Consider the following 26,755-nt stretch of genomic DNA (forward strand, 5'->3'; position numbering starts at 1 on the left):
ACATCCGTGGGCTAAATCACTGCTTCCTGTGCAACAGGTTAAACAATAAAATAATCCCAAGAAGTATAATCAGAAACCAAGGCACACAAGGGAACCCAAAAGATTTATTTAAGGGCAAGGCAAGTTTATTTATATAGCACATTTCAGCAACAAGGCAATTCAAAGTGCTTTACATTAAACATTAACGAGCAGTTAAAAGCAATTAAAGAGAATAGAAAATAAAAACAAGCTAAAATAGAATAAGACAGGTATAAAATACAAGAATAAAAGTTGCAGTGTCAGAAATGAATAATTATTTGATTTAATAAAAGGCAGCGTCAAACAGAAAAGTCTTCAGCCTCCATTTAAAAGAGCTGAGAGTTGCAGCAGGCCTGCAGTTTTCTGGGAGTTTGTTCCATATATGTGGTGCATAAAAACTAAACGCCGCTTCTCCATGTTTAGTTCTGACTGGGGACAGAAAGCAGACATGTCCCAGACGACCTGAGAGGTCTGGATGGTTCATAATGTAGCAGAAGATCAAAAATGTAAAGAGCGATTTAAAGAGAAATTAGTGATGTGGTAATTTCAAGGAGGCTGATGTACCTGGCAGAAGGGACAAGAGCTTTGTACTGGATAGTCCAACTTGACAAAGGGGGGAAAAAGGATTAGGGATTGCACTCCTGCATATAGTCCAACCAGCACAAACTTGAGCTGAAGAGAAGGTAGACACACAATGCTGGAGTAACTCAGCGGGGACAGGCAGCATCTCTGGAGAGAAGGAATGGGTGACGTTTCAGGTCGAGAAGGGTGTCGACCCCAAACGTCACCCATTCCTTCTCTCCAGAGATGTTGCCTGACCCGCTGAGTTACTGCAGCTTTTTGTTGACCCAGGGATAGTTGTCCCTGGAACTCATGGTGTTAACACTGATGGTACCTCTCTTACTGTGCTAGAATACATTTGTCTCCGTGTGCTGATTATAAACTAACTATTTACAAGGCAAAAAATTAAAGTTCACTACTCGAAACGCAAAACTAAAAAAGTGCAGATGCATAAAACATTACGTTCATCTGTGGAAAGAGTTAATATTTCATGTAGAATTCAACTACCTTCGCACAGGGAGGGAATTAGGGGAAATAATTGAAGGTTTAGTTTCCTGGTATGTGTACAAATCTAGCATTTTTGTTTTGCGAGGGCTCTGTGGGAGAGCTGGTTAAGATTTCGTAATGTTTAGCTGTTTTGAAACCATGGAGTTCAGGAATCTGTCAGGTTGTTTTTACCCCTCAAAGATTACTGTATATCGTTGTCAACATTTTGTTCCTAGACTGATTAAAAATAACTTCCAGTATCACGTGGTGGAAGCTCATCCAGTCAGTAACTCCATCTGGAGCAGGTCTATTTCTGCCGCCAGGATTTTTGGGGGAATTTCCATGTCAGTTGCTGTGCCGAGAATGGAGGAACAAGGACTAAACAAACAGCCCTTGGTGTCAGCTCTGTGGTTTATTGTCATGGCTGATCTAATTTTGACCTCTGGCTGGGTTTCCTGGCTGTTTCCTCAATCCTAGACTTTCCCGAAAGATCAGCCCATCAGGGTAAGAAAGAGGGGCACAAAATGCTGGAGTAACTCAGCGGGACAGGCAGCATCTCTGGAGAGAAGGGATGGGTGACGTTTCATGTTGAGACCCGTCTTTAGACTTGGGGAAAGAGGGAATTTCAGACTTGGGGAAAGAGGGAATGATGCATTAGGGATCTTCATGTGAAATGTGGAGGTGCTTCATGGAGATGAATCCGAGACCTCTGTGAGCTACAGTAGCCGCACACAACAGCTGTTCAATGCAGTGTGTCGATCCTCACATAGCTCCTCTCACTGTTGTAGAACACATGTCTCCACGGATACTGATCATAAATACAAATACATTTTCCACAGAGCAAAACAAAAAATCGTTATTGGAAATACAAAAAAAAAAGAATGTAGATGTTTAAAAGATTGAGTGAATCTGTGGGAAGGGTTAACGTTTCGGGCAGAAGACACTTCTTCATTGAAGGCAAGAAATGGGTTGCAGAGGGAAGGATAAGGTGGAATATCTCTGATTTGGCAAGATTAGAGTTGGTCTGAGGATAGACAATAGGTGCAGGAGTAGGCCATTCAGCCCTTCGAGCCAGCACCGCCATTCAATGCGATCATGGCTGATCACTCTCAATCAGTACCCCGTTCCTGCCTTCTCCCCATACCCCCTCCCTCCGCTATCCTTAAGAGCTCTATCCAGCTCTCTCTTGAAAGTATCCAACGAACTGGCCTCCACTGCCTTCTGAGGCAGAGAATTCCACACCTTCACCACTCTCTGACTGAAAAAGTTCTTCCTCATCTCCGTTCTAAACGGCCTACCCCTTATTCTTAAACTGTGGCCCCTTGTTCTGGACTCCCCCAACATTGGGAACATGTTTCCTGCCTCTAATGTGTCCAATCCCCTAATTATCTTATATGTTTCAATAAGATCCCCCCTCATCCATGCTTAGAAAGTTGTTCGATCCAGTGCTGAAAGTCTGCAGTCCTAAAGAGACAATGCTGCCAAGTGCCGGCCCTGCACTGGCTGCACAGCTGTGGTTGCAAGCACTTCACGGCAGCCCGGCCCTGGCTGCCACTGGCTGCACAGCTGTGAGTACGAGCACTTCACGGCAGCCCGGCCCTGGCTGCCACTGGCTGCACAGCTGTGAGTACGAGCACTTCACGGCAGCCCGGCCCTGGCTGCCACTGGCTGCACAGCTGTGAGTACAAGCACTTCACGGCAGCCCGGCCCTGGCTGCCACTCGCCTCCAGGTGCAGCTGCAAACTCACTTGAGAACAAAATGAAAGAACTTGGTCCAAGGCAGCTGTTTCAAAGGGAGGTTAAGGACTGCTGTGTTTGTTCAGCAACAAGGGATTGCACCTGTTGGTTTATAAATAATAGACATAAAATGCTGGATTAACTCGGTAGGTCAGGCAGCATCTCTGAAGAATGTGGAGAGATGACGTTTCAGGCCAGGACCCTTCTTCAGACTGATTGTCATGTGTGTGGGGGGGGGGGGGGGGGGGGGTGTTGGGTAGAGGGGAACAAAAGCTGGCAGAGAGGAGGGGCGGGAGAAAGCCTGGCGAGTGATGGGTGGATACGGGTGAGAGGTTGTTTTTGATGGGCAGATGTTTGGACAAATGTCAGAGATGTAAAGAATAAAGGGAGATAGACACAAAATGCTGGAGTAACTCAGGGCAGGCAGCATCTCTGGATAGAAGTTTATTTCAACATACTCTCCACGTTCTTGCAATCATACATTCCCGATGTGCTTCCCCACCTTTGTATCTTCATGGGCGGCTGGCTCTTTGAAAGTATATTAATTGTTTTGAGTGAAAGGCCACTTCTCCATTTTGACATGTGCGAATTCTTTATATTTTGTGAATGCTGATGCCAGATCATCTGACTGCCGGCCTTCCACTGGAGCACCTGGGCTAGGCACCGCACCTTTAGATTAAAGATGTGCAAGGTTCAAAGGAGAGCCCGCGACTGGTATCCAATATGTACGGTTCAGCCTGGTAGACCTTCATGGTCATAGCAGGTGGATGGTATTTGGCCATGAAGGTCTGCTTTGCTAACGTCACCTCCATCTTCCCAGATTGGTATCCACATTTCTCATTTCTGTTGGAATCCAAACCTTGAAAATATTCACCAATTGAACATCTGCAGCCCTTTGAGGCAGCGAATTGAAGAGGAAAAAAATCATAATCGTTAGAGTAAAGAAATTGCTCTTTATCTAGGTCATAAATGCCCTGTAATGTGGCCTGTGACTAGTCGTTCAATGCTCCGTAACTTGGAGATATTTTTCAAGGTGTGGTTAATGTTGTTAAAGCCAGAATCTGATTCCCATAGGAAGATGAGGGTGGACACAAAATGCTGGAGTAACTCAGCGGGTCAGGCAGCATCTGTGGAGAACATGGATAGGTGACGTTTCAGAGAGTGCTGGAGTAACTCAGCGGGTCAGGCAGCATCTCTGGAGAGAAGGAATGGGTGGCGTTTCGGGTTGAGACCCTTCAGACTGATGTTAGGGGAGGGGGCAGGACAAAGTCCGGGCCGAAGGGCCTGTTTCCGTGCTGTATCTTTGGAACTAAACTAAACTAAAAGCATATCCAATATCACCAAACGCAACATTTAAATATTCTCCTTTTCTTATCTCACTTTGTGGATCATTTCACATTTCTTCATTTAGTTTTAATTTTAGACAATAGATGCAGCCCCATACACGTTCCTTTCCTATCTAGCTTTTTAATCTTTAGCTAGCTTTGATAATGAACCAATTCAATAATATTTTGCAAATGGTTTAGACCAAGTACTGATCTTAATGGCACAAAACTTATCTGTAAATGGCTATTTTATCCCTCCTGTTTTGTCTGTTAACCAGGCCTTACTCCATGTTAATCTATATACTAAATCGCATAACTCCCAGCGTGGGACTGTAGCCTTGTGTGGCATCTTATAGCATGTCGTCTCAAAGTCAAATGTCTTGCATTCAGTGACTACTCTGTATCCTGCTGGCTTTAACCTTTAAATTGAGATTTGTCAAATATTTCCTTTTTATTAATTTATCTTTTTCTTCTTGCAGTGAGTGTGATTTTGATTTTTGATATTTTTGTTTAGTTGGAAAGAGGGCAGAGAAGATTTCTGACAATGTGGCCGGGACCCGAGGGCCTGAGCTAGTAGGAGAGGTTGGGGTAGGCTAGGATTTTATCCAATGGAATGCATGAGGATGAGAGGTGGTCTTATGGGAGTGTATAAAATCAGGAGTCTTTTACCCAAAGTAGGGGAACCGAGAACCAGAAGACATGGATTTAGGGTGAAAGGGGAAAGATTTAATAGGAAACTGAGGGGCAACCTTTTCCACCAAGGGTATTTGGAACAAGCTGCCAGAGGAGGTAGTTGAGGAAGGCACTACCACAACATTGATAGGACATTTGGCGGGTACATGGATAGGAAAGGTTTAGAGGGGGTATGAGCCAGACGTCGGCAATTAGGACCAACATAGATGGTCGGCATGGACGAGTTGGGCCGAACGGCCTGTTTCCGTGCTGTGTGACTGACTGTCTGTTCTTTCAGTGATTGATCCAGTATAAGATTGAGTTATTTTCTGGCGCCTACAAAATCTGTTTTTTTCATCTTTTTGGACAATTTATCTGCACTATTGCTGTTCACAACAGCATACATGTTGATGGTTTTGATTATACTCAATTGCGACAGTCTCCTTGGTCTAGAACCGGGGGCCACAATTTAAGAATACGGGATAGGCCATTTAGAACGGAGAAGAGGAAAAACTTTTTCGCTCAGAGTTGTAAATCTGTGGAATTCACTGCCTCAGAAGGCAGTGGAGGCCAATTCTCTGGATGCTTTCAAGAGAGAGCTAATTAGAGCTCTTAATGATAGCGGAGTCAGGGGGAGAGGGCAGGAATGGGGTACTGATTGTGGATGATCAGCCATGATCACATTGAATGGTGGTGCTGGCTCGAAGGGCCAAATGGCCTACTCCTGCACCTATTGTCTATTGTCCTTTTGCCTTTTACACCGCAAAATATCCCGTGGTTCTGCGCAAGAGCTGTGCTTCATGCAAATATTTCTCCTGGAGTTGTCAAATGTTAAGAAACTTTGCGTTTCTCTACCTTCTACCCCTTTGCACCTTCTACCACGCATATTTCACTTGCAATCTGCACCTTCATTTACACCAAATTGCATATGGATGATAGTACATTAGTGGGGATTGCGTTGCTTGTTTACATTAATCCCTGCTGGGCTACAGGATGAGAGCCTGGGTTTTATGGATTTGTTGACCCTATAAATAAACTCTTAGTAAAAACCATGCCCTGCATCCTAATTATATGAAACGTACGATCTGTCAACCTAGCATGTGATTGGATCTGAAACAATCCATGTGCCTGTCAGATGACTGAATACTGACTGCCTTCAAGCTGTTTATTTATTCTTTAATAATGGCCATTTGTATCGTGCTGCAGTGTGGGGTTGGGGTGAGAAGGGTGGGAGGGGGTTGTGCAGTCATGGGTGCTGGCAGACATTTGGGGAACAAATGTAGGGATTGCAGTAACCTTGCAATCCTTTGTGGAACAAAATATACAATAGAAATGGTGACCCAGCCATGGCAGACAAAAGTCATCAAGGATTACACTGGATCCAAAGAGGAGGCATGTAGAGTTGTGGGAAAGGCAGCTTGCATGTGGACTGGGAGCAGTTGGAAGTTAGCAAACAAAAAAAATCAGCAGTTCAAGTGAGAGAAAGTAGATTGATGCTGAACAAAGTCAAATAAAACTGGACTGGAAACTTTCCACAAGCATGTAAAACGAAGAAAAGATTAGTGCGGACATGTATAGAACCTTTGAGTTAGAAAGGGGAAAATTAGTTTTGGGGAACGAGACAATAGCAACCAATTAAACAAATACTTGAATCCTGGGAGAGAGGATAAAAAGGACACAGTGTTGGAGTAACTGAGCGGGTCAGGCAGTATCGCTGGAGGACATGGATCGGTGATGGTTGGGTTGGAACCCTTCCATCTGATGGAAGGCCCTGCTTGAAACGTCACCAATCCATGCTCTCCAGAGATGCTGCCTGACCCGCTGAGTTGCTCCAGTACTCTGAAACGTCACCTATCCATGTTCTCCAGAGGTGCTGCCTGAACCGCTGAGTTACTCCAGCTCTCTGTGAAACATCACCAATCCATGTTCTCCAGAGATGCTGCCTGACCCGCTGAGTTACTTTGTATTTTACCATGCACTTTGCATCTTACCATGACTACAAATCCTGTTTTAGGAGTCAACTTTGGCAATTGGCAGTTTCCTTTGTTCGGAGGTGATAGAACAGGAAATATAATAATTGTACCCAGGTCATAGGAGGAGGATGAGGGGAGATCTTATATAGGTGTACAAAATCATGAGAGGAATAGATCGGGTAGATGCACAGAGTCTCTTGCCCAGAGTAGGGGAATCGAGGACCAGAGGACATGGGTTCAAGGTGAAGGGGAAAAAAATTAATAGGAATCTTAGGGTTAACTTTTTCACACAAAGGGTGGTGGGTGTATGGAACAAGCTGGCAGAGGAGGTAGTTGAGGCTGGGACTATCCCATCGTTTAAGAAACAGTTGGACAGGTACATGGATAGGACAGGTTTGGAGGGTTATGGACCAAGGGCAGGCAAGTGGGACTATGTAGCTGGGACATTGTTGGGCCGAAGGGCCTGTTTCCACACTATCATTCTATGACGCTCTGTGCAGGTGGTTTAAGGGGAGCACTTCACAAAGTGGAGGGGAAATCCAGAAGGCTTTGTCCCAACTGTCCTCCACTACCCCCCCTCACCCTTCCCTATCTTCCTCCTCCTTCACTTGTCCAAAGCCCAAAAGGTTGTTGAGGCTGGAGATATCATCACTAATTTTCACAGATAATTACGTGAAAGATTGCAGAGCTTAGATGGAATCAAGGTGTCGATCAGGCAGTATCTAATGGAATAGCAGAATGGCCTTGGTCTGAATGGCCTCCCTGTTCCTGTGTTAGCCCACGATAGACACTGGCTCCCTTGGCCCTGCCATCGGCCTGCTTGGTCCCACCCTCTCTGCTCTGCTGTTCACTGCTTGTTCTACAATTGCTGGTGAAAATGTTATTGACGTAATGATTGGCTGCAGATGGAGTTATTGGAATTCTCTGGTTCTAGGACATTGATCTGATTGATATCCTGTGGAGACAGGACATAGATCTGGGCGCTGGGAGAGAGGTGTTCGACTGCAATTACAGGCAGAAGGAGAACGAGCAAGGGGAGGAAGATCAGAGAAAGAAGACTGAAGAGACCAGTGGAAGCGGGAGGAGTGGTTTGCTGCAGGGCACTGTGCAAGTGGATGGGGAGACTGGCGAAAGCGTTCTGGCTCAGGTATGGGTTTATAGCTCAGGCCTCTAGCTTACCCCATCCATAGCATGCCCATCTCTGCTTGTCCAACAATCCACACAGCATCAACAATGGGTGTTCTGTGCCAGCTCTTTAAAGCAGCTATCTAATTATAGCCCCTAGTGGATCAAGTGTTTTATTGTGTAGGAAAAAAACTGCAGATGCTGGTTTAAATCGAAGGTGGACACAAAATGCTGGAGTAACTCAGCGGGTCAGGCACCATCTTGGGAGAGAAGGAATGGGTGACGTTTTGGGTCGAGACCTTTCTTCAGACTGATGTCAGGGGAGGGGGCGGGACAGCAGAAGAATGGGGTTGAGAGGGGGAGAGAGATCAGCCATGGCGGAGTAGACTTAATGGGCCGAATGGCCTCATTCTGCTCCTACCACTTATGGATTGGAAGATTTTCCAAAAGATTGGTTGTTAGTCTTATTAATAACTAATCACTTTGAATTCATTTTGTATAAAGTAGTGACATTTTCCAGTGAACCTGGTGAGTTTAAAGGGAGCATAAAATATCATCAGTCACAACGTAACCCCTGGTGTTGCTGACTCCAGCCAGACTCCTGACCATGGCCAGGCTCCAGCCCAGCACAGGTGCAGCTTTGAGAAAACTAACTTGTTTTTCTCTCCGTGTCCCTGACAAAGTGTCTTTGAGCTGAAATGGTTTCTGCTTCTCTGTCTGCAAGTGCTGGCTGCTGTGAGGTTATCCAGCATCCTCTGTTTAAATTGTATTTGAGCATTTGCATGAATTTGTCTGAAGTCTGGCAAATGAATGTGATGGAGCAGGGTCTTTACACGACATGACTACATGTACTTGTGCTTCTCTCCACCCACAACGCTTGCATCAAATGGATCCTCACTGTTGAAGCTAACTGCGATATGTTCCTACATGTTCAGTGAGAAAGTATCCTTTCTAATGAATTTTCCTTTGTAAGCAGTCCTGAACAAACTATTATCTCCACACAATACTGTGTGTTCTCTGGTAACAAATGTCCTTGTTCTGAGGAGGGGGAGGGTTATAACTGGGGTGTGTTTGTATTTTGCAGGGTTAGCAGTTTGAAACAAAAGTCATTGCTTGTTCAACAATGTAATGTGAGCCTCATATGTGTGGGGTTAAAGTCCAGCTCTAAGGGGCTTTGCTATTTGCTCGATGGCCTTGCCTTGCTTTTGTGTTGTTACACAGCTGTCCCGAAAATTAATCTTCAGTTTCTGCTTGACGATTTTATTTTAAAAAAAAGGAAATGTGAAAATGGGCCTCGTTCGAGCCTAGAATGAGGGTGTGGTTCTGAAACTTCTGGGGGAGATTTGAGCTTTAGGTGTTGGAAAGGTTTGTGTGTGGGGACTAGGTTGGCCAACCTCCTCACTCCCCAACACGGGACAAAGGGTGACCGCCCCGCGCCCCACGTGACCTCACCCAGCCAGCGGCCACGTGCTCCCGGCCCGGGCGGCCGCCATTGGTAGAGCGGGAGCACGTGGCTGCTGGCTGCGTGAGGGCACGAGGGGCAGTGACGCCACCCGTTGTCCCTTATTTGGGAGTGAGGAAGTTGGCAACCCTACTAATACGGGACAAGGGCGGTCCCGTACGGTAGAAACAAATTTAGCCCAAAATACCGGGATGACCCGGCTAATACGGGACAGTTGGCAACCCTAGTTGGGACAGTCACTCTAGCAGATTCATTCAAATGGGAAGGTGTGCCCTTTTGCCAAGGGCAGGTAGGGGAAATAAGGAAGATTATAATAACTTCTAACACTCTTTATTGTGTAACAGCGTCAAAGTTGAATGAATCATTGTAACTGCAGCACACCCTCATGTTTATGCTTCAAAACATGCCACATTGAATAGCGATAGTGCTGTGTAAAAAGTTGTATCAACACAAGAGGAAGCTTGACATAATTAGTAGGTAGACACAAAATGCTGGAGTAACTCAGCGGGTCAGGCAGCATCTCGGGAGAGAAGGAATGGGTGACATTTCGGGTCGAGCTCCTTCCTTCTTCAGACTGAAGTCTGAAGTTCAATGTGAAGAAGGGTCTCGACCTAAAACGTCATCATCCATTTCTTGAGTTGTTTAGGGACTGCTAGCAGTTGGCGATGAGTCCGAAATTCTCTACCCTGAGAGTTGTGGAGGTGAGATTATTGAGGGTATTTGAAGTGGAAGTAGATACATTTTTAAAAAAGATCAGGGAACTGCGAGGTTATTGTGATGCAGCGTTGAAGAGATGGAATCTGGGGCAGATCAGCCATGATCATACTGATTGACAGCAGGCTTGACGGGCTGAATGGCCTACTCTTATTTTCTCGTGCTGGTACAATCTATCTATTTTAGTTTGATCGTTCATAAAAAAAAACTTTGCTCAAGGACGAGTCTCACCCCAGCTACTCCCTCTTCTCCCCTCTCTCATCGGGCAAGAGGTACAGAAATGTGAAAATGCACACCTCCAGACTTTGCAACAGTTTCTTCCCAGCTGTTATCAGGCAACTGAACCATCCTACCAACAACTAGTGAGTAGTCCTGAACTATGATCTACCTCATTGGTGACCCTCGGACTATCGGATTAGACTTTACTGTCGTTATCTTGCACTAAACATTATTCATGTTACTCCCTTTTATCGTGCACACTGTGGATGGCTCAATTGTAATAATCTATTGTATTTCCGCTGATTGGCTAGCACGCAACAAAAGCTTTTCATTGTACATGTGACAATAAACTAAACTAAACTTAGGTTCAAGGTGAAGGGGAAAAGATTTAATAGGAATCCGAGGGGTGACTTTTTCACACGGAGGGTGGTGGGTGTATGGAACAAGCTGCCGGAGGAGGTAGTTGAGGCTGGGGCAATCCCAACGTTTAAGAAACAGTTAGACAGGTACATGGATAGGACCGGTTTGGAGGGATATGGACCAAACGCAGGCTAGTGGGACTTGGGTAGCTGGGACATGTTGGTGGGTGTGGGCGAGTTGGGCAGAGGGGCTAGTTTGCACGCTGTGTCACTCTCTGACTGTAGCTGTGTGCGTGTTGAATGTTGCTGGGTTGTTGTGACTGTGCAGCTTTGGGGCGCACTGACCGCTGGTGTTTTGCAGGGGCCGGAGCTGCTGGACCAGACGCCCTCCTTTGAGGAATGCCTCCGCCTCCTGGAGGAAACCTTCCCCTTCGCTGAGGATTCCGAGGTAAAACCACTGGCGACGTTGACCCGAGGCTCGCTGCCCGCGCTAGGATGCGATCTGGCATTGTAGTAGCTCTGCGAGGTCCCTCATCCAGGTTGTGTGGAAGTGGCCAGCTGCTGGGCAGTGGCTCCTACCCTTCACTGCAGCGGAGGTAGTGCTTCCCAACGTGAGGGCCTGGCATTGATGGGGGTATTTGGTAAGGATCAGTGCAGAGGTGCATGTCCACTCTCGCCCCGCACTCTCTGGATATCACTGATGCCAAACCCACGCACACTATGATCATTTCCATGGGCGGCACGGTGGCGCAGCGGTAGAGTTGCTGCCTCACAGCAAGTGCAGCGCCGGAGCCCCGGGTTCCATCCTGACTACGAGTGCTGTCTGCACCTTCTCCCCGTCATCTGCATGGGTTTTCTCCGAGATCTTCGGTTTCCTCCCACACTCCAAAGATGCGGTGCTGGCTTGAAGGGCCGAATGGCCCACTCCTGCACCTATTGTTTATGTACAGGTTTGTAGGTTAATTGACTTGGTAAATGTAAAAATTGTCCCTAGTGGGTATAGGATAGCGTTGGTGTGCGGGGATCGCTGGTCGGCGCAGACCCAGTGGGCCGAAGGGCCTGTTTCGGTGCTGTATCTCTAAACTAAACACTCTATAAGTGTAGACACAAAATGCTGGAGTAACTCAGCGGGACAGGCAGCTTCTCTGGAGAGAAGGAATGGGTGAATGTGGACACTCCCCCAGGTCACATCAGTTCTGGGAACTGTGAGCTGATGTTTCCTTACATTGGAAATGCTGTCCGCTAACCTTGAAACTTACAGAATAATGATAGGCGTAGATAGAGTGGATGTGGAGAGGATGTTTCCACTGGTGGGAGAGTCTAGGACCAGAGGTCACAGCCTCACAATCAAAGGGCGCTCTTTTAGAAAGGAGGTGAGGAGGAACTTCTTTAGTCAGAGGGTGGTTAATCTGTGGAACCCATTGCCACAGAGGGCTGTGGAGGCCAAGTCAGTAGATATTTTTAAGGCAGAGATAGTCAAGTTCTTGATTAGAACCAGTGTCAATGGTTATGGGGAAAAGCCTGGAAAATTGGACTAGGTGTCAGAGATCAGCCATGATTGAATGGCATGGTGGACTCAATGGGCCGAATGGCCTAATTCCACTCCTAGAACTTGTGAACATCACCGAGTTTGCACTGACTGGTTAAATACCACCAGGTTGCTGGACCTGAGTTTTAACCTGCAGGGCAAGGAGTCTGCAAACTAGGAGCGGCACGACAGCAAGAGGCTGTTGGAGTTGTTGCCCCGCAGCGCCAGAGACCCGGGGTCGATTCTGACGGAGGGTGCTGTCTGTACGGAGTTTGTACGTAGTTAAAATGTGTAGGAAGGAACTGCAGATGCTGGTTTAAATTGAAGATAGACATGAAATTGGTGGAGTGGGAGCACGTGGCCGCTGGCTGGGTGAGGTCACGTGGGGCGGTGACGTCGCCCTTTGTCCCTTATTTGGGAGTGAGGAAGTTGGCAACCCATCTAATACGGGACAAGGAACAAACTAATTTGGTTTGTACGGGACAAACTAATTTAGCCCACAAAACGGGAAGTCCCGGCTGATACGGGACGGTTGGCCACGCTAGTTTGAAGGTAGCGGCTTGTGTTGAATCTGATCCTTGTGGTCAAGCAGTCAGTCATTGTAAGCCTCGTGTGAATGGCAGGTCTGGATGCAGGTGAGCCACGCCGTGAGTGAAGGCATCCATGTTCAGGTTCAAAACCCAGTGCTGGAGGAAATCAGCGGCTCAGACAGTATCTGTGGAGGCAATGGACAGGCAGTGTCGGGTTGGGACCCTTCAGACATGTCGTCTGTCCATCCCCTCCACAAATGCAGCCTGACTCGCTGAGTTTCTCCACCACTCTGTGTTGTGCTCAGGATTGCAGCGTCTGCAGTACCTTGTGTCTCAAGTTCAGGTTCTGTTTGGGAGAGGGGAAGCTCATGGAAGACTGGCGCAGGCTGCCCGCCGGGCACTGCCAACCCATTGCCAGCGGGAAGAATGAGGGCAGGAAGCTTGGGAGTGTTGAGAGTGAGATGAGGGGACCATTAATGGATTAGTTGGGGTGGTATTCCGATCCACCACACTAATGGGGACGTTCCCAGCGATTCACTGAAGCCTGCAGATTACCCGTGCAGACACAAGGAACTGTAAATGCCGGAACCTTGAGCAGATCGAACAGCTGGAGGAACCCACCAGGTCAGGCAGCGTCTGTGGAGGGAGTGGGCAGGACACTTTGTGGGTCGGTACCCAGAATGAAGACGGACTCCTATCCAAAATGTTTGGTTTAGAGAAACAGGGCAGAAACTGTCCCTTCGGCCCACCAAGTCTGCACTGACCAGCGAGCCCTGTATGCAAACACTATCCTACACACGCTAGGGATTTACAATTTTTACCGAAGCCAATTAACCTACAAACCTGATGTTTTTGAGTGTGAGCACCTGGATAAAACCCACGCAGGTGACAGGGAGAAGGTACAAACTCCGTGCAGACAGCATCTGTAGTCAGGATCGAACCCGGGCACAACTCGACCGCTGTGCCACCGAGCCGACAGGTGAAATGTTACCTATCTAATCCCTCCATGCCGAGTGTCTCCACATTAGCCATGCTGTCCAGCTGGAATGTTTTGTAGGATGTGTGGTTCCCATTCTCTGGGTATCAGGACGCTACATCTGCTAGCTGCACACCACTCGGGCACCAACCATCGAGTGGCGCTGAGAGAGAGAGGGCCCTGTTGTCTCTCTACTGCGGCACGGTAAAGCGGCCGGCACTGGCCCTCTGCGTGGCGTGACGTGCTGGGCAACAGTTTGTGCCGGTGCGTTGAATGCTGTGTGTACGTGATGCCTCCTGGTGTTGGGCACAGTCTGCGGGCACCTAGTGCGCAGGAAGCTGCCGTGATACATTGATGGAGGGCCGCACGAGACTGAATGCCCTGTCTTCTGTTATCAGTTTCCAGCAGCCGTGTCTTCAGAGCTGAATGAGGCTTTAGACAGTGCTCTGCCCAGCACCAGTGACAGCCTGCCGGCAACCTCACAGACCACCCTCCACCCACCCCTCCTCAGGCCGGACACTCCTTTAGACCTAGAGCAGCAGTGGCAAGACCTCCTGTCCCTCATGGACTTCCAGGTGGGCACCTTGCAACCTTTGTTCTCTTTGCTTTGTGTCTACGTTTGCTGTCCAGGCTTTGCTCGGTTGTTGTTAACTTAACGCTCCATCTGCTGCAAACCGGTGACGGGCGTAAGTCGTGCGTGCCAGGTCTGCCTGCCGTAACCTTGCAGATATAAACTGTGCCTCATATCACTGAGTGAGGTTGCCAGTAATGCGTGTATTAATCCACAAGCACACAGCTCACCTGCAATACTCTGCAGGGAAAAAAAACTGCCGATGACGGTCTAAATCGAAGGTAGACACAAAATGCTGGAGTAACTCAGCGGGTCAGGCAGCATCTCGGGGGAGAAGGAATGGGTGATGTTTCGGGTCATGACCCTTCTTCAGACGGATGTCAGGGGAGGGGGCGGGACTTTGTCCACAAATGTGTTTGTGTGGGTTTGGAGTTGGGCAGGAGGAGTGTACTCTGCCCAAACCTGCATCACCCTCAAAGCCGAGTCTTGCAGGGCCATGGGGAGAGCAGAGCGCTCCCTCCATCCCTGTTCACCCAGGCTACAGCATGCGCTGCTGCTGTGAGCACGTGCCGCTGCTGTGAGCCTGCGCCGCTGCTGTGAGCACGCGTTGGGCCTTCCCGTTGGGCTCCAGTGCAGTGAGCTTTGCCAGACCTGACTGGGCGGGACTGCCAGCCCAGGCTCCATGCTCTGCACCTGTTCCTGGGTTCCCATAAGCAGCTGCCCAGTTACCCACAGACAGCACTCATGGTCAGGACCAGAGGTCACAGCCTGAGAATTAAAGGACGTTGCTTTAGGAAGATGAGGAGGAATTTCTTTAGTCAGAGGATGATGAATCTGTGGAATTCATTGGCACAGACGGCTGTGGAGGCCACAAGTCATTGGATATTTTTAAAGCAGAGATAGACAGATTCTGGATTAGTGCGGGAGTCAGGGGGTATGGGGAGAAGGCAGGAGAATGGGGTTAGGAGGGAGAGATAGATCTGCCATGATTGAATGGCGGGGCAGACTTGATGGGCCGAATGGCCTAATACTGCTCCTATCACATGAACGTATGCGCTGTGTGTGGGTTTGTTTGTTTGTAGGTGATATTTTTAATACTGTGTTTCTGCCCCGTGCACAGGACATGGACGTGGGGGAGAGCACGGGCTCGTTCAGTGAGGACACAGGCAGTGGCAATGCTGAGCTGCCCGTCAGCCACAGCCAGACGCCCACCACCGCCATCAACCAGGATGTCAGCCTCCATGATGCCACCTTGCCTCCGTGTGGCCAGGATTTCCCTCCCTTCTTCAACGCCAACCTGGACAACGTGGCGGTGGGCAGCAGCCCCAGCCCCAGCCTGCAGCCTCTGGCCTCCACCAACTCCACCGACTTCGGCTCCACCTTCAGCTCCACCAACTTCACTGGGCTCCTCTTCCCTCAGCGCATCAACGGGACCAGCAACGAGACGTGTGGGCCGGCCCTGGCAGACCCACTGTCAGGGCTGCTGGACGCCGCCATGTTGGATGAGATCAGCCTGTTGGACCTGGCAATGGAGGAGGGCTTCGGCCCAATGGAGACCTCCCAGATAGAACAGGAGCTCGAGTCTGACTCGGGCCTGTCGCTGGACTCCAGCCAGAGTCCCGTGTCCCCCAGCAGCTCAGAGTCCTCGTCCTCCTCTTCCCCCTCCACCTCCTCCTCCTCCTCCCTGTCGCTGTCTGAGGAGGGGGCGGTGGGCTACAGCTCCAACTCGGAGGAGGATTCGGAAGAGGGCGAGGGCGAGGGTGCAGTGGGAGGCTACCAGCCGCAGTTCAGCAAGTTCTGCCGCATGAGTTACCAGAACCCCAGCTCCTTCCACTCTCTGCCCTACCTGAATCAGATCAACCACAACCACACGTACAACCTGCCCACTGGAGCCTCCGTCTCCGGCCCCCACTCCCCCCCCGGGCAGAAGGCGGGCTTCAAGGAGACCCACTGCAGCCACATCGACCTGCAGGTGGGCCGGGACGAGCGACGAGCCAGGGCACTGAAGATCCCCTTCTCCAACGACAAGATCATCAACCTGCCTGTGGACGAGTTCAACGAGCTGCTGAACAAGTACCACCTGACGGAGACACAGCTCACCTTGATCCGTGACATCCGCCGCAGGGGCAAGAACAAGCTGGCCGCCCAGAACTGCCGCAAGCGCAAGCTGGACACCATCCTCAACCTGGACCAGGACGTGGAGCAGCTGAAGAGGCAGAAGGCCCGGCTGCTGAAGGAGAAGGTGGACTTTGTCAAGTCCCTGCGGCAGATGAAACAGAAACTGCAGGGGCTTTACCAGGAGGTGTTTGGCCGCCTGAGGGATGAGGAAGGCAGGCCCTACTGCCCCAGCCAGTACACCCTGCAATACGCCAACAACGGCAGCATGCTGGTCATGCCTCACACACTCATCGCCCAGCAGGGCAAGCCCGACAAGAAAAAGGGCAGCAAGAAGAAGTGAGCCCTGCTGCCCAACCCACAGGCCGGCCTTGCACTGACCTTGGGGAGCACCCACGTGAAAAGCAGCACCACTAGCTGTGTGAAAACACACACACACATGACTGACAATTGCACCTTCTTGTTTTGGAAAATATCTTGCAAATCTGGCAGCTGCAGGTCAGTTAAGATGGAGAAATATCCCGCCAAGGGTCGGTGACAAGAGCTTTAGACATTGAGAGCTGGTAGTTTGCATTTGGCCACAGCTGGAAAATCAACAAATGTCCACATGCCTGTTGTGTTCCTCGGGTGAAGAGTGTGTGTGCGCGCGCGTGAGTGTGTGTACATGCACGTGAGTGTGCGCACACAGGTGTGTGCGTGCGTGTGAGTATGCGTGCGTGTATGTGCGTGAGTGCGTGTATATATGAGTGCGTGCGTTTATATGCGTGCGTGAGTGCGTGTATATATGAGTGCGTGTGTACGTGCGTGCGTGTAGAGGTGGTGGTGGTTTGGAGGGCGGGCGATTGTGGTCATGGCCAACAGCGTGGTCTGTCTGATCCACACTCCCTTATTACTCAACAATATCATTGAATCTAAACGATGCAAGACAGTAAGTTCTCACTGCTCTGCCCAGTACACACACAATCTATAAGCTGTGTGCGACGCTGCCTGAATATTTCCCTTAAAGAATTAAGAAGGGCATTTATTCCTATTTAGGTACAACTACCAAATAAAATGGCTGCATATGTTTGAGATTTGGGGTGAGAATTACTGATGGGAGACAGCTGAGAAGGTTGGCAAGTTGTGGTTAATTTAACGTCCACTGGCAGGTACTGGGCTATGTGAGATTCTCTCACCTGCCTGTCTCGGGCCTGCTGGGAATAGAGGTAGATACTGCTGGGAATGTTCAGGTCAGGGAGCGAGTGTGGAGGGAGAGAACCGGTTCATGTTTCAGGTGGTGATCTCTGACCAGATCTGTGGATTGCAGTGGTGGTGGTAAACCCTGCATGTGGTGTGAGGGATGGTCACCTGAATGCCCTTGTTGCGATGGTATTTATTAGGCACAGCAGTCAAATCGTGCAGTTTAGTTTTTGTTGTAATATAGTGGTTTAATTTAATGAGCGGGGATTGTGTAGGAAAAATACTGCAGATGCTGGTATAAATCGAAGGTAGACCCAAAATGCTGGAGTAACTCAGCGGGTCAGGCAGCATCTCGGGAGAGAAGGAATGGGTGACGTTTTGGGTCGAGACCCTTCAGACTGATGTTATGGGAGGGGACGGGATTTTGTCCCGAAACATCACCCATTCCTTCTCTCCCGAGATGCTGCCTGACCCGCTGTGTTACTCCAGCATTTAGTGTGTACTTGGTTATTCAGTGAACCAGTGGCGTGTCACTGCAATCCAATTGTTGCGTTAACTGTGGACAGGCCGTCCCTTTTATCCCTGAAGAGTTCAGCTACGATCAGGGGATCTACAAGTGGGGACACAAGGAACTGCATGTGCAGGCTTACGAAAAGAAAGACACAAAGTGCTGGAGTAACTCAGCGAGTCAAGCAGCATCCATGGAGAACATGGATAGGTGATGTTTGAGGTCTGGACCCTTCCAGCTTTCTTTCTCTCCCCCCCCCCCCCCCAAACTACAGTCATTTGGAAGAAGGATCCAGACCCGAAATATCACCTATCCATGTTCTCCAGAGATGCTGCCTGACCCGCTGAGTTACTCCAGCACTCTGTGAAACGTCACCTATCCATGTTCTCCACAGATGCTGCCTGACCCGCTGAGTTACTCCAGCACTCTGGCACTTGATCTGTCTGGGTTCCGCCCCTCCTGCGATTCACGATGAGGGACTGTAAGCCTTGTTGATTGGAAGATGCAGTATGGAGGCAGGGCCTCTGACCCACACTGAGCCCACTCACCCCTGTTCACATCTTGCTGTCTTTTGGGCCATGAGTGGGGAAGGCGATCACAAGCTGACCTCTTGTGAAGCCATGGGATAATTCATTTCAATGTTTGACACAGATTTTGCAAACAAATATTGATGGTAGTGAATGTGCGGCCATTCCCTTAATTTACTGAAGCCTAGTGCTGTCTAATTAGTAACCCCATTTGTAATGAACCAGTTTTAATGGAAGAAAATAAATGGGTTGGTGCGTGTCGGAAGAGGGTGTCGGAAGAGGGAAGACGACAAATAGACAGCTTCCAGGCTTATCAGAAAGCCATGGGAGCCAAATGCCGTTCAATCAGTGGCTGTCCAAGTGGAACTCATGGTGTGGGGTATTGAGGTGCTTAGCTCGGGGTGATGACGTGGCAATGCAGGGAGTAGGGAAGACATGAGTGGGCTTCAGGCTCTGGAGTGTTGCCTCCTGTCATCTCTCGGTTTAGTTTTATTTTGGTTGGGAGTTAGTTGGTGCAGTGATGATTAGTAGCTAGGAAAAAGAACTGCAGATGCTGGTTGAATGGAAGGTAGACACAAAATGCTGGAGTAACTCAGCGGGTCAGGCAGCATCTCGGGAGAGAGGGAATGGGTCGAGACCCTTCTTCAGACTGATGTCAGGGGAGGGGGTGGGACCGCCCCCGTGGTTGGATGGTGTTGAGTTCCTGGGGTGAAGTCCATCAGCGATCACCTCGACGCTGGCTGCAGCCCCCTGCATTGACTGCTGCACCCACAAGGAGTGGACATGTATCGTCTGGCCTCCTCGCTCCCGCATGGCATGCTTGGCTGCTACAACGGCCACTGTAGCCACTCTGACAGCGCCCACCCCTGGTGCTCAGGATGCCTGAATCTACCCCCCCCCCCCCCCCCCCCACTTGCCCAGACCGCAACCATGTGCTGGCACCACTCTGAAGCATGGCCCCCTTCCTGCTTCCTATCTCGTTGGTGGCTGGTCAGTCGTGGGTGTGAAGGTGCTGCTGGGTCCCTCCCCCTCCCCCTTCCTCTCACTTTTTATTTCCTGCAAGGCGCCTGGCTCCTCCCTTAACTTGTCAGCATAAAGAAAAGTCAATAGTTGAAGTTCATAACTAACATCGACTAACATCGTCCGATTGTTTGTGTGGTGTTTATTTTGGATTGTGCAGCTTATCCCTTGTCCATGTCTGTGTGTGTGCGTGTCTGTGTGTGTGCGTGTCTGTGTGTGTGCGTCTGTGGGCATGTCTGTGTGCTCCCCCTCTGTGTGTGCGTGTCTGTCTGTGTGTGCGTGTCTGTGTGTGTGCGTCTGTGGGCATGTCTGTGTGCTCCCCCTCTGTGTGTGCGTGTCTGTGCGTGTGTGTATGTGTGTGTCTGTGGGCATGTCTGTGTGCTCCCCCTCTGTGTGTGTGTGTGCGTGTCTGTGTGTGTGTGGGCATGTCTGTGCGTGTCTGCGCGCGTCTATGTGTGTGTGTGTGTGTGGCAGGGACATGGAACCCCCGGCTGTTTGTCCTGGGCTGTGACCTGGCCCAGAGGCTGCAGTGACCTGGCCCAGAGGCTGCAGTGACCTGGCCCAGAGGCTGCAGTGACCTGGTCCAGAGGCTGCAGTGACCTGGCCCAGAGCCTCCAGTGACCTGGCCCAGAGGCTGCAGTGACCTGGCCCAGAGGCTGCAGTGACCTGGCCCAGAGGCTGCAGTGACCTGGCCCAGAGGCTGCAGTGACCTGGCCCAGAGCCTGCAGTGACCTGGCCCAGAGGCTGCAGTGACCTGGCCCAGAGGCTGCAGTGACCTGGCCCAGAGCCTCCAGTGACCTGGCCCAGAGGCTGCAGTGACCTGGCCCAGAGGCTGCAGTGACCTGGCCCAGAGGCTGCAGTGACCTGGCCCAGAGGCTGCAGTGACCTGGCCCAGAGGCTGCAGTGTGGCCCCAGTGTACCTGACGCTGATGCTTTATTGCCACTAGTGCAGTGAGACGCGTTGTTTTTGTGTGCGTGACGGTGCTGCAGGGTGGGTGGGTAAGTGAGTGAGTGCTCCCAGGTTCAACAATCCGCACCGCCAGTGACCTTCATATTTACAACGTCACACACTTGCATTATTCCCTCCCTCCCTCCAGGGCAGTTTTACCACATACAATGCGCAGAGTCCTCATTTCCCTCGATGTGGTCTTTGACGTGGGCCGTTGGGGAAGGGGAGAGGAGTGAGGGCGGACCCTGCCCCCCAGTGCCTTGCATCAGGCCCGCACTGGAGACCTGCCTGCTTGTTAATCAGCTGCCGTGAAGCTGGCTGGAGCAAACGGCAAGGGCAACATACCGACCGGGTACACCTGGACTTGCAGCATCAAAACTACTCACCCCAGCCAGCAAGTGGGAGTGTTTGCCCGGCACAGTAGCAGCCTCTGTTTCCATGTCTGTACGTCCTCCTACATCACACCTAGCCACCTTCCCTTTGAAGCACCTTTGCTAATTGACAAGTTGAGAAACCCATTCGCTCAGATCTAACAAGTTGGGGTCGGTGCGTTCTCTGCCTGAATCTCCCAGTCCCGCTGGTCTCTGGGTCTGGCCACTTGCTCTTCAGTTTCAGGGCCACACAGTTGGCAGGGAGTTAGCTACTTCTCTCTCTCTCTCTCTCTCTCTCTGCAAGGGAGCAGGTCAGTTGCCCAGCCAAACTGGGCAATTGCCCCAAACGGGCAGGGGAGGGGGGGGAACAGCAGGAGGGGGCGGTCCTGATCCAGAGATCCTGACCCAAGTCCACACTTGGCACTGTTTAGCGAGCTGCCACTGGCACTGTTCCTGAACCTGGATGGATTTAGTTTCGCCCTATAGCGGTAGCAGAGTTCCCGCCCTTTCTCCATGTATATTAGTGTAAAAGTGGAAGATAATCAAGGTTAAATGTGCAGCTTGTTGGGCTCTGTGACGGCGTGGAACTGCCGATGTACAGGTGTGCTCACCTGGGTGTTTTCTACCTGTACAGACCCAACCTCTGCACTGCCATTGCCCCCAGCTTGTCGGTGGCTGAAGGACGGGGGGGGGGGGAGGGGGTTTGTATGTCCTGAAATCATGGTTGTAGCTGACCCTGGCACCTGGTCTGAGATTGCTCGGTGACCTCTGCTTGAACGGTGGGTGTGGGGAGAGATGGAGCCTTCACCTGCGTATGAACTTATCACTGAAGCCTTTGCAGAATAACCAATAACCCTCCTGTTGTATTTTGGTTTTGTACTTATTTATGTAAGTTATGAATGATGGAGTCTCTCACTCTCTATTTAAATGTTAGTTTTCTGTCAGATTTGTTCACATTACGATGTTGCCTGTAACAAATGTCTTGATTTTTTTTTCAGGGAATCTTTTAATTCTGTTGTATATTATTCTTTCCCATGGGTACTAGCAGCAAACCAGGATTGTTTCAGGGGGGAAATTCAATAAATTAGTTATTTTTTCACATGTATTTATGCTTTTTTATTTGGTACAAACGTTGAGGCGGGTGGCAGTAAAGGTGAGTGGGTGGGGGAAGATGAACACTTGCAGCAGCTGGGAGCTTCCAAGCCACTTCTCTCAAGGTCAGAGTTAGACACAAAAACCTGGAGTAACTCAGCGGGACGGGCAGCATCTCTGGAGAGAAGGAATGGGTGACGTTTCGGGTCGAGACCCTTCTTGAGATCAGACCAGCTCATTGGCTCCATGCTGACTATCCATTAGCCATTCCCAACCACCAAACAGCCAACAGTGGCCTGTTCCTTTTGTCATCTGCACTTTTTGGCATATCTTTCATTCATTGTTTTATATCTCTCTACATCATCGTCCATATCTCCCGTTCCCCTTTACTGTGACCTTCAGTCTGAAGAGGGGTCTCGACCCGAAATGCCACCCATTGCTTGTCTCCAGAGATGCTGCCTGGCCTGAGCGGCTGGCTGGCTGAGTTACAGCAGCTTTTTGTGTCCATCAGCCGTTCACACTGGTTCAGTGATGACACCTTCTCATCCACTCCCTGCACACCAGGCGTGATTTACAACCCAATCAACTTGCAACCCTGCAAGCCTTGGATGGGGGAGGAAACCAGAACATCCCATACTGACACAGGGATATCGTGCAAACTCCACACACACAGCACCTGAGGTCAGGATTCAACCCACGTCTCTGGTACTGGGAGGCAATGACTCTACCAGCTGCTCCACTTGTAAACCAAGTTGTTACTTCATCAATATTCTGGGTGCCATCATTTTATCCTCAGTTTAGAGACACAGCACGGAAACAGGCTCTTCGGCCCACCGGGTCCGCGCCGACCAGCGATCCCCGCACAATCCTATACCCATTGGGACAATTTTTACATTTACCAAGCTAATTATCTTACATACCTGTACATCTTTGGAGTGTGGGAGGAAACTGAAAATCTCGGAGAAAACCCACGCAGGTGATGGGGAGAACGTACAAACTCCGTACAGACAGTGCCCGTAGTCAGGATGGAACCCGGGTCTCCGGCGCTGCATTTGCTGTAAGGCAGCAACTCTACCGCTGCTCCATCCTGTGTTCTTTCTTCCAGAATGCCTTGGGTTTTTTCAGGATTAAATTGCATCTGCCTTTCCCGTGCCCATTTGCTTCTCTGGATGAAGACTAGCCAGCTCAATCAACATCACTGCTGCTTCTCATCATGTGCTAACTTGTCCGTTATCCCTCCTGCCCACAAACAGCAAAGGTCCAGAATCTGAAGATGGGTCCCGACCCGAATCGTCACCTATTCCTTTTCCTCAGAGATGCTGCCTGACCCGCTGAGTCGCTCCAGCACTGTGTGAAACGTCACCTATCCATGTTCTCCAGAGATGCTGCCTGACCCGCTGAGTCGCTCCAGCATTTTGTGTCTGTCTTCAGTAATCAGCCAGCATCTGCAGTCCCTTCCTGCACATCAAAGGTCTAGAGCTCTCCTCTGGGCACTGGTGAAGAATTAAGTGTCTGTCTGTCTGCAACTCCCCATCCCACCGGTAGCTTCATGTTAAATGATCCCATGAATATTTGGATCCTAGATTGATATTTATTCCCCCATCAAGATCACGAGCATATTAACTGGACATGACCGCATTGCTTGTGGGAGCTGCAGTCTGCACTTTGGCTGCCCGGCTTCCAGCTTTACAGCAGGGCTGGCATTTAAAAGCAATTTATTGATTGTCAAGTGTCGTGGGACACTGAAAGCCACTCTATGCAGACGGTTTACTAGTTTGCTCTATTTGTAGCAATGATACTCTCCTGCAGTTTACATATCACCAAGGCATCACAATCTCACTGGCACTCTGACCAGGTCGTGCACGTAGACACAAAATGCTGGAGTAACAATGGGCCAGGCAGCATCTCTGGACAAAAGGAATAGGTGATGTATCAGGCCGACACCGTTCTTCAGACAAAGATTCTGGGGAAAGGGAAATGAGAGATATAGACTGATATAGAGAGACAAAGAAATGGGAATAGGTGATGTTCCACAGAGTGCTGGAGTAACTCAGCGGGTCAGGCAGCATCTGTGGAGAACATGGAGAGGTGATGTCTCGGGTCGGGACCCTTCCTCAGACTGATTGTGGTGGGCTGGAAGAGAGGAGGGCAGGACTAACCCGGCCGACTTGTGTCACCTATCCATGTTCTCCACAGACGCTGCCTGACCCGCTGAGTTACTCCAACACTGTGAAACGTCACCTATCCATGTTCTCCACAGATGCTGCCTGACCCGCTGAGGCACTCCAGTACTTTGTCTTTTTTTGGCATTGAATTAACAGCCAGAACCAGCAGGGGGGGCCCTTGTCTGCTTTTTAAACCCTCATCGAAGCCCAGAATCAGCCTTGGCTCCTTTGCCCGGATTCTTTCTCCTGCATCCCATCTCCCTGCATGAAGAGGTAATGAAGCTGAAGACTGCAGAACTGAAGCAACAGGTGACGCTGGACATTGGAGACCAGCTACAAGCAGAGATTGGACAAACCTGGATTGTTTTATCTCAATCACTGGAGGTTGAGAGACCTGGTAGAAGTCTGAAGAAGGGTCTCGACCCGAAACATCACCCATTCCTTCTCTCCCGAGATGCTGCCTGACCTGCTGAGTTACTCCAGCATTTTGTGTCTACCTTAGAGGTATATATAAATTGAGAGGGTTAGGGTAGACAGTCAGAACCTTTTTCCCAGGGTGAAAATGTCAAAAGCTACATGGTATAAGGTAAGAGGGGCAAAGTTTAAAGGAGATACGTGGGGGGAGGGCGCGGATACGACAGGAGCATTGGGGGATGTCAGATAGGCACATGGGTATACAGGGATATGGATCACGTGGAGGCAGACCAGATCAGCTTAACTTAACATCATGTTCGGCACAGATATTGTGGGCTGAAGGGCCTGTTCATGTGCTGTTCTATGGTCTGAAGGGTCTCAACCTGAAACATCATCTGTTCCTTTTGTCCAGAGATGCTGCCTGTCCCGCTGAGTTGCTGTGGCATTTTGTGTCTATCTTTGGTGTAAAGCAGTGCCTGCAGTCACTTCCTCCACTCTTCATGTTCTACTTATTGGGCAGTGTAGAGTAAAAGAGGCAGAGCTAATCCCTCTGACTCTGGCCCGGAGCACAAGACTCTGAGCAGCCAGTGACTGATAACCCGGGAATGGAAGGATGAGGTGAACACACAGACCCAGTATGATCATTGCAAACAGTGGAACATATTCAGAGCTGTAGTTTTTTGGGTTTTATTACACAATAATATTTGCTCGCCTGTTTAGTAACACACAGGGTGTAGGAGCAGTATCACAATACTCAATAGGAATTCTACAAAAACAGATCCTTTAAAACCAGCTAAAATCAGTTCTCCCCTCTAAAAGACTACACTTGATGATTAAATGTGAGTCAGACAGAAGAGCTGCAATGTATGAAAACTAGGAAAGTGACACTAATACTTTAGTTTCCATGCTCTGTTTTTGTCCACAAATACCTCAGACACAAACATATCCCCCCCCCCCCCTCCCGTTCATAAAGTACTAATGAACACATAATTAGTCGTACTCCAAGAACACGTGAACACTGGCAATATCAATACTTCAGCTGTGTGTGAACAGTGGATGGCTGAGACAGGCATGTGGACGATCTCCCCCTGGTCCATGCCGACAGTACATGGATGATATCAGATGCTGCACCCACTCGTGCCCCCACTCTCCTCCCGTGAAAAAGTAAAATACAAAAACTACTCGTGCCCCCCCCCCCCCCCCCTCTGGCGTGGCTCCCGCTCAGACAACAACAACCTGTGCAGAGCAGAGGGGCACTCCCTTTAGCTTGACCTGGGACTCTGTTACTGGCTTGGCTGAGCTGCAATGGGCAAGGCAGGTTTCTCCAGCTTCCACGGGGAACAGAATGCCCTGTTGTCATTGTCTGCTGACGCTGGCATTAGCTACCCTGGGGTGGGGGTGTGGGTGTGGCTAGAGTGCGGCAGGCAGAGAGACACACCAATAATCCCATGCTGTGTGTGGTGTCTTCAAACTCCTGTCTGCACCCCTCCCAGGCAGGCTGACAATTGCACTAAAGAGGGCGAGGCGGTGGTTTTGCCGTTGATGATCGATGCAACCGTGCCCTGGGACTGGGGTTGCCAACTGTCCCGTATTAGCCGGGACATCCCGTATTTTAGGCTAAATTGGTTTGTTCCGTACGGGACCGCCCTTGTCCCGTATTAGTAGGGTTGCCAGCTTCCTCAGTCCCAAATACGGAACAAAGGGTGACATCACCGCCCCACGTGACCTCACCCAGCCAGCGGCTACGTGCTCCCGCTCCACCAATGGCAGTTGCCCAGGCCGGGAGCACGTGGCCGCTGGCTGGGTGAGGTCACGCGGGGCAGTGACGCCATTTGTCCCGTATTTGGGAGTGAGGAAATTGGCAAGTATACCTGGGACGGAATGAGAGGCTGCTGTCGCTGAGGGCAGCAGCCAGCACAGTGTGTGTGTGTGCGCGTATATCCGCCTCTGTACCTGTTCTGGTGTCGCTTCTCTCGGCCTGCTCTGTACCACGCTCTGTCCATCTACAGGGGAAGAGGGGGGGGGATGTTTGGAGTCCAGCCTTGGCGTTTCCCAGCTCACTGGTGGAGGCGGTGAGACTTTGGGGAGCGTGACGCGGTACATTCACAACCATCCCCTAACCTAACCAGAACGCGTAGCAAATATTAGAGGCAAAGAGC

General features: G+C 50.1%; 1 protein-coding gene across 4 annotated transcripts in view; it reads left to right on the forward strand.

The window, feature by feature from the left end:
• The window catches only part of nfe2l1b (nfe2 like bZIP transcription factor 1b), a 29,419-nt gene extending 7,427 nt beyond the window's left edge, over positions 1–21,992 (forward strand). The window contains exons 2-5 of one of the 4 annotated variants that reach the window (XM_078424840.1): positions 7,707–7,919; positions 11,013–11,099; positions 14,084–14,260; positions 15,377–21,992. In XM_078424840.1, the coding sequence (XP_078280966.1) occupies positions 7,707–7,919; positions 11,013–11,099; positions 14,084–14,260; positions 15,377–16,714 (1,815 nt within the window). In that variant the 3' untranslated portion in view covers positions 16,715–21,992. The remainder of the gene's footprint in view (positions 1–7,706; positions 7,920–11,012; positions 11,100–14,083; positions 14,261–15,376) is intronic. The other 3 variants (XM_078424841.1, XM_078424842.1, XM_078424843.1) reach the window with 3 other exon arrangements.
• Positions 21,993–26,755: the final 4,763 nt, after the last annotated feature.

This window comes from Rhinoraja longicauda, chromosome 29 (genome assembly GCF_053455715.1).
Source record: "Rhinoraja longicauda isolate Sanriku21f chromosome 29, sRhiLon1.1, whole genome shotgun sequence".
NCBI classification, from domain to species: Eukaryota; Metazoa; Chordata; class Chondrichthyes; order Rajiformes; family Arhynchobatidae; genus Rhinoraja; species Rhinoraja longicauda.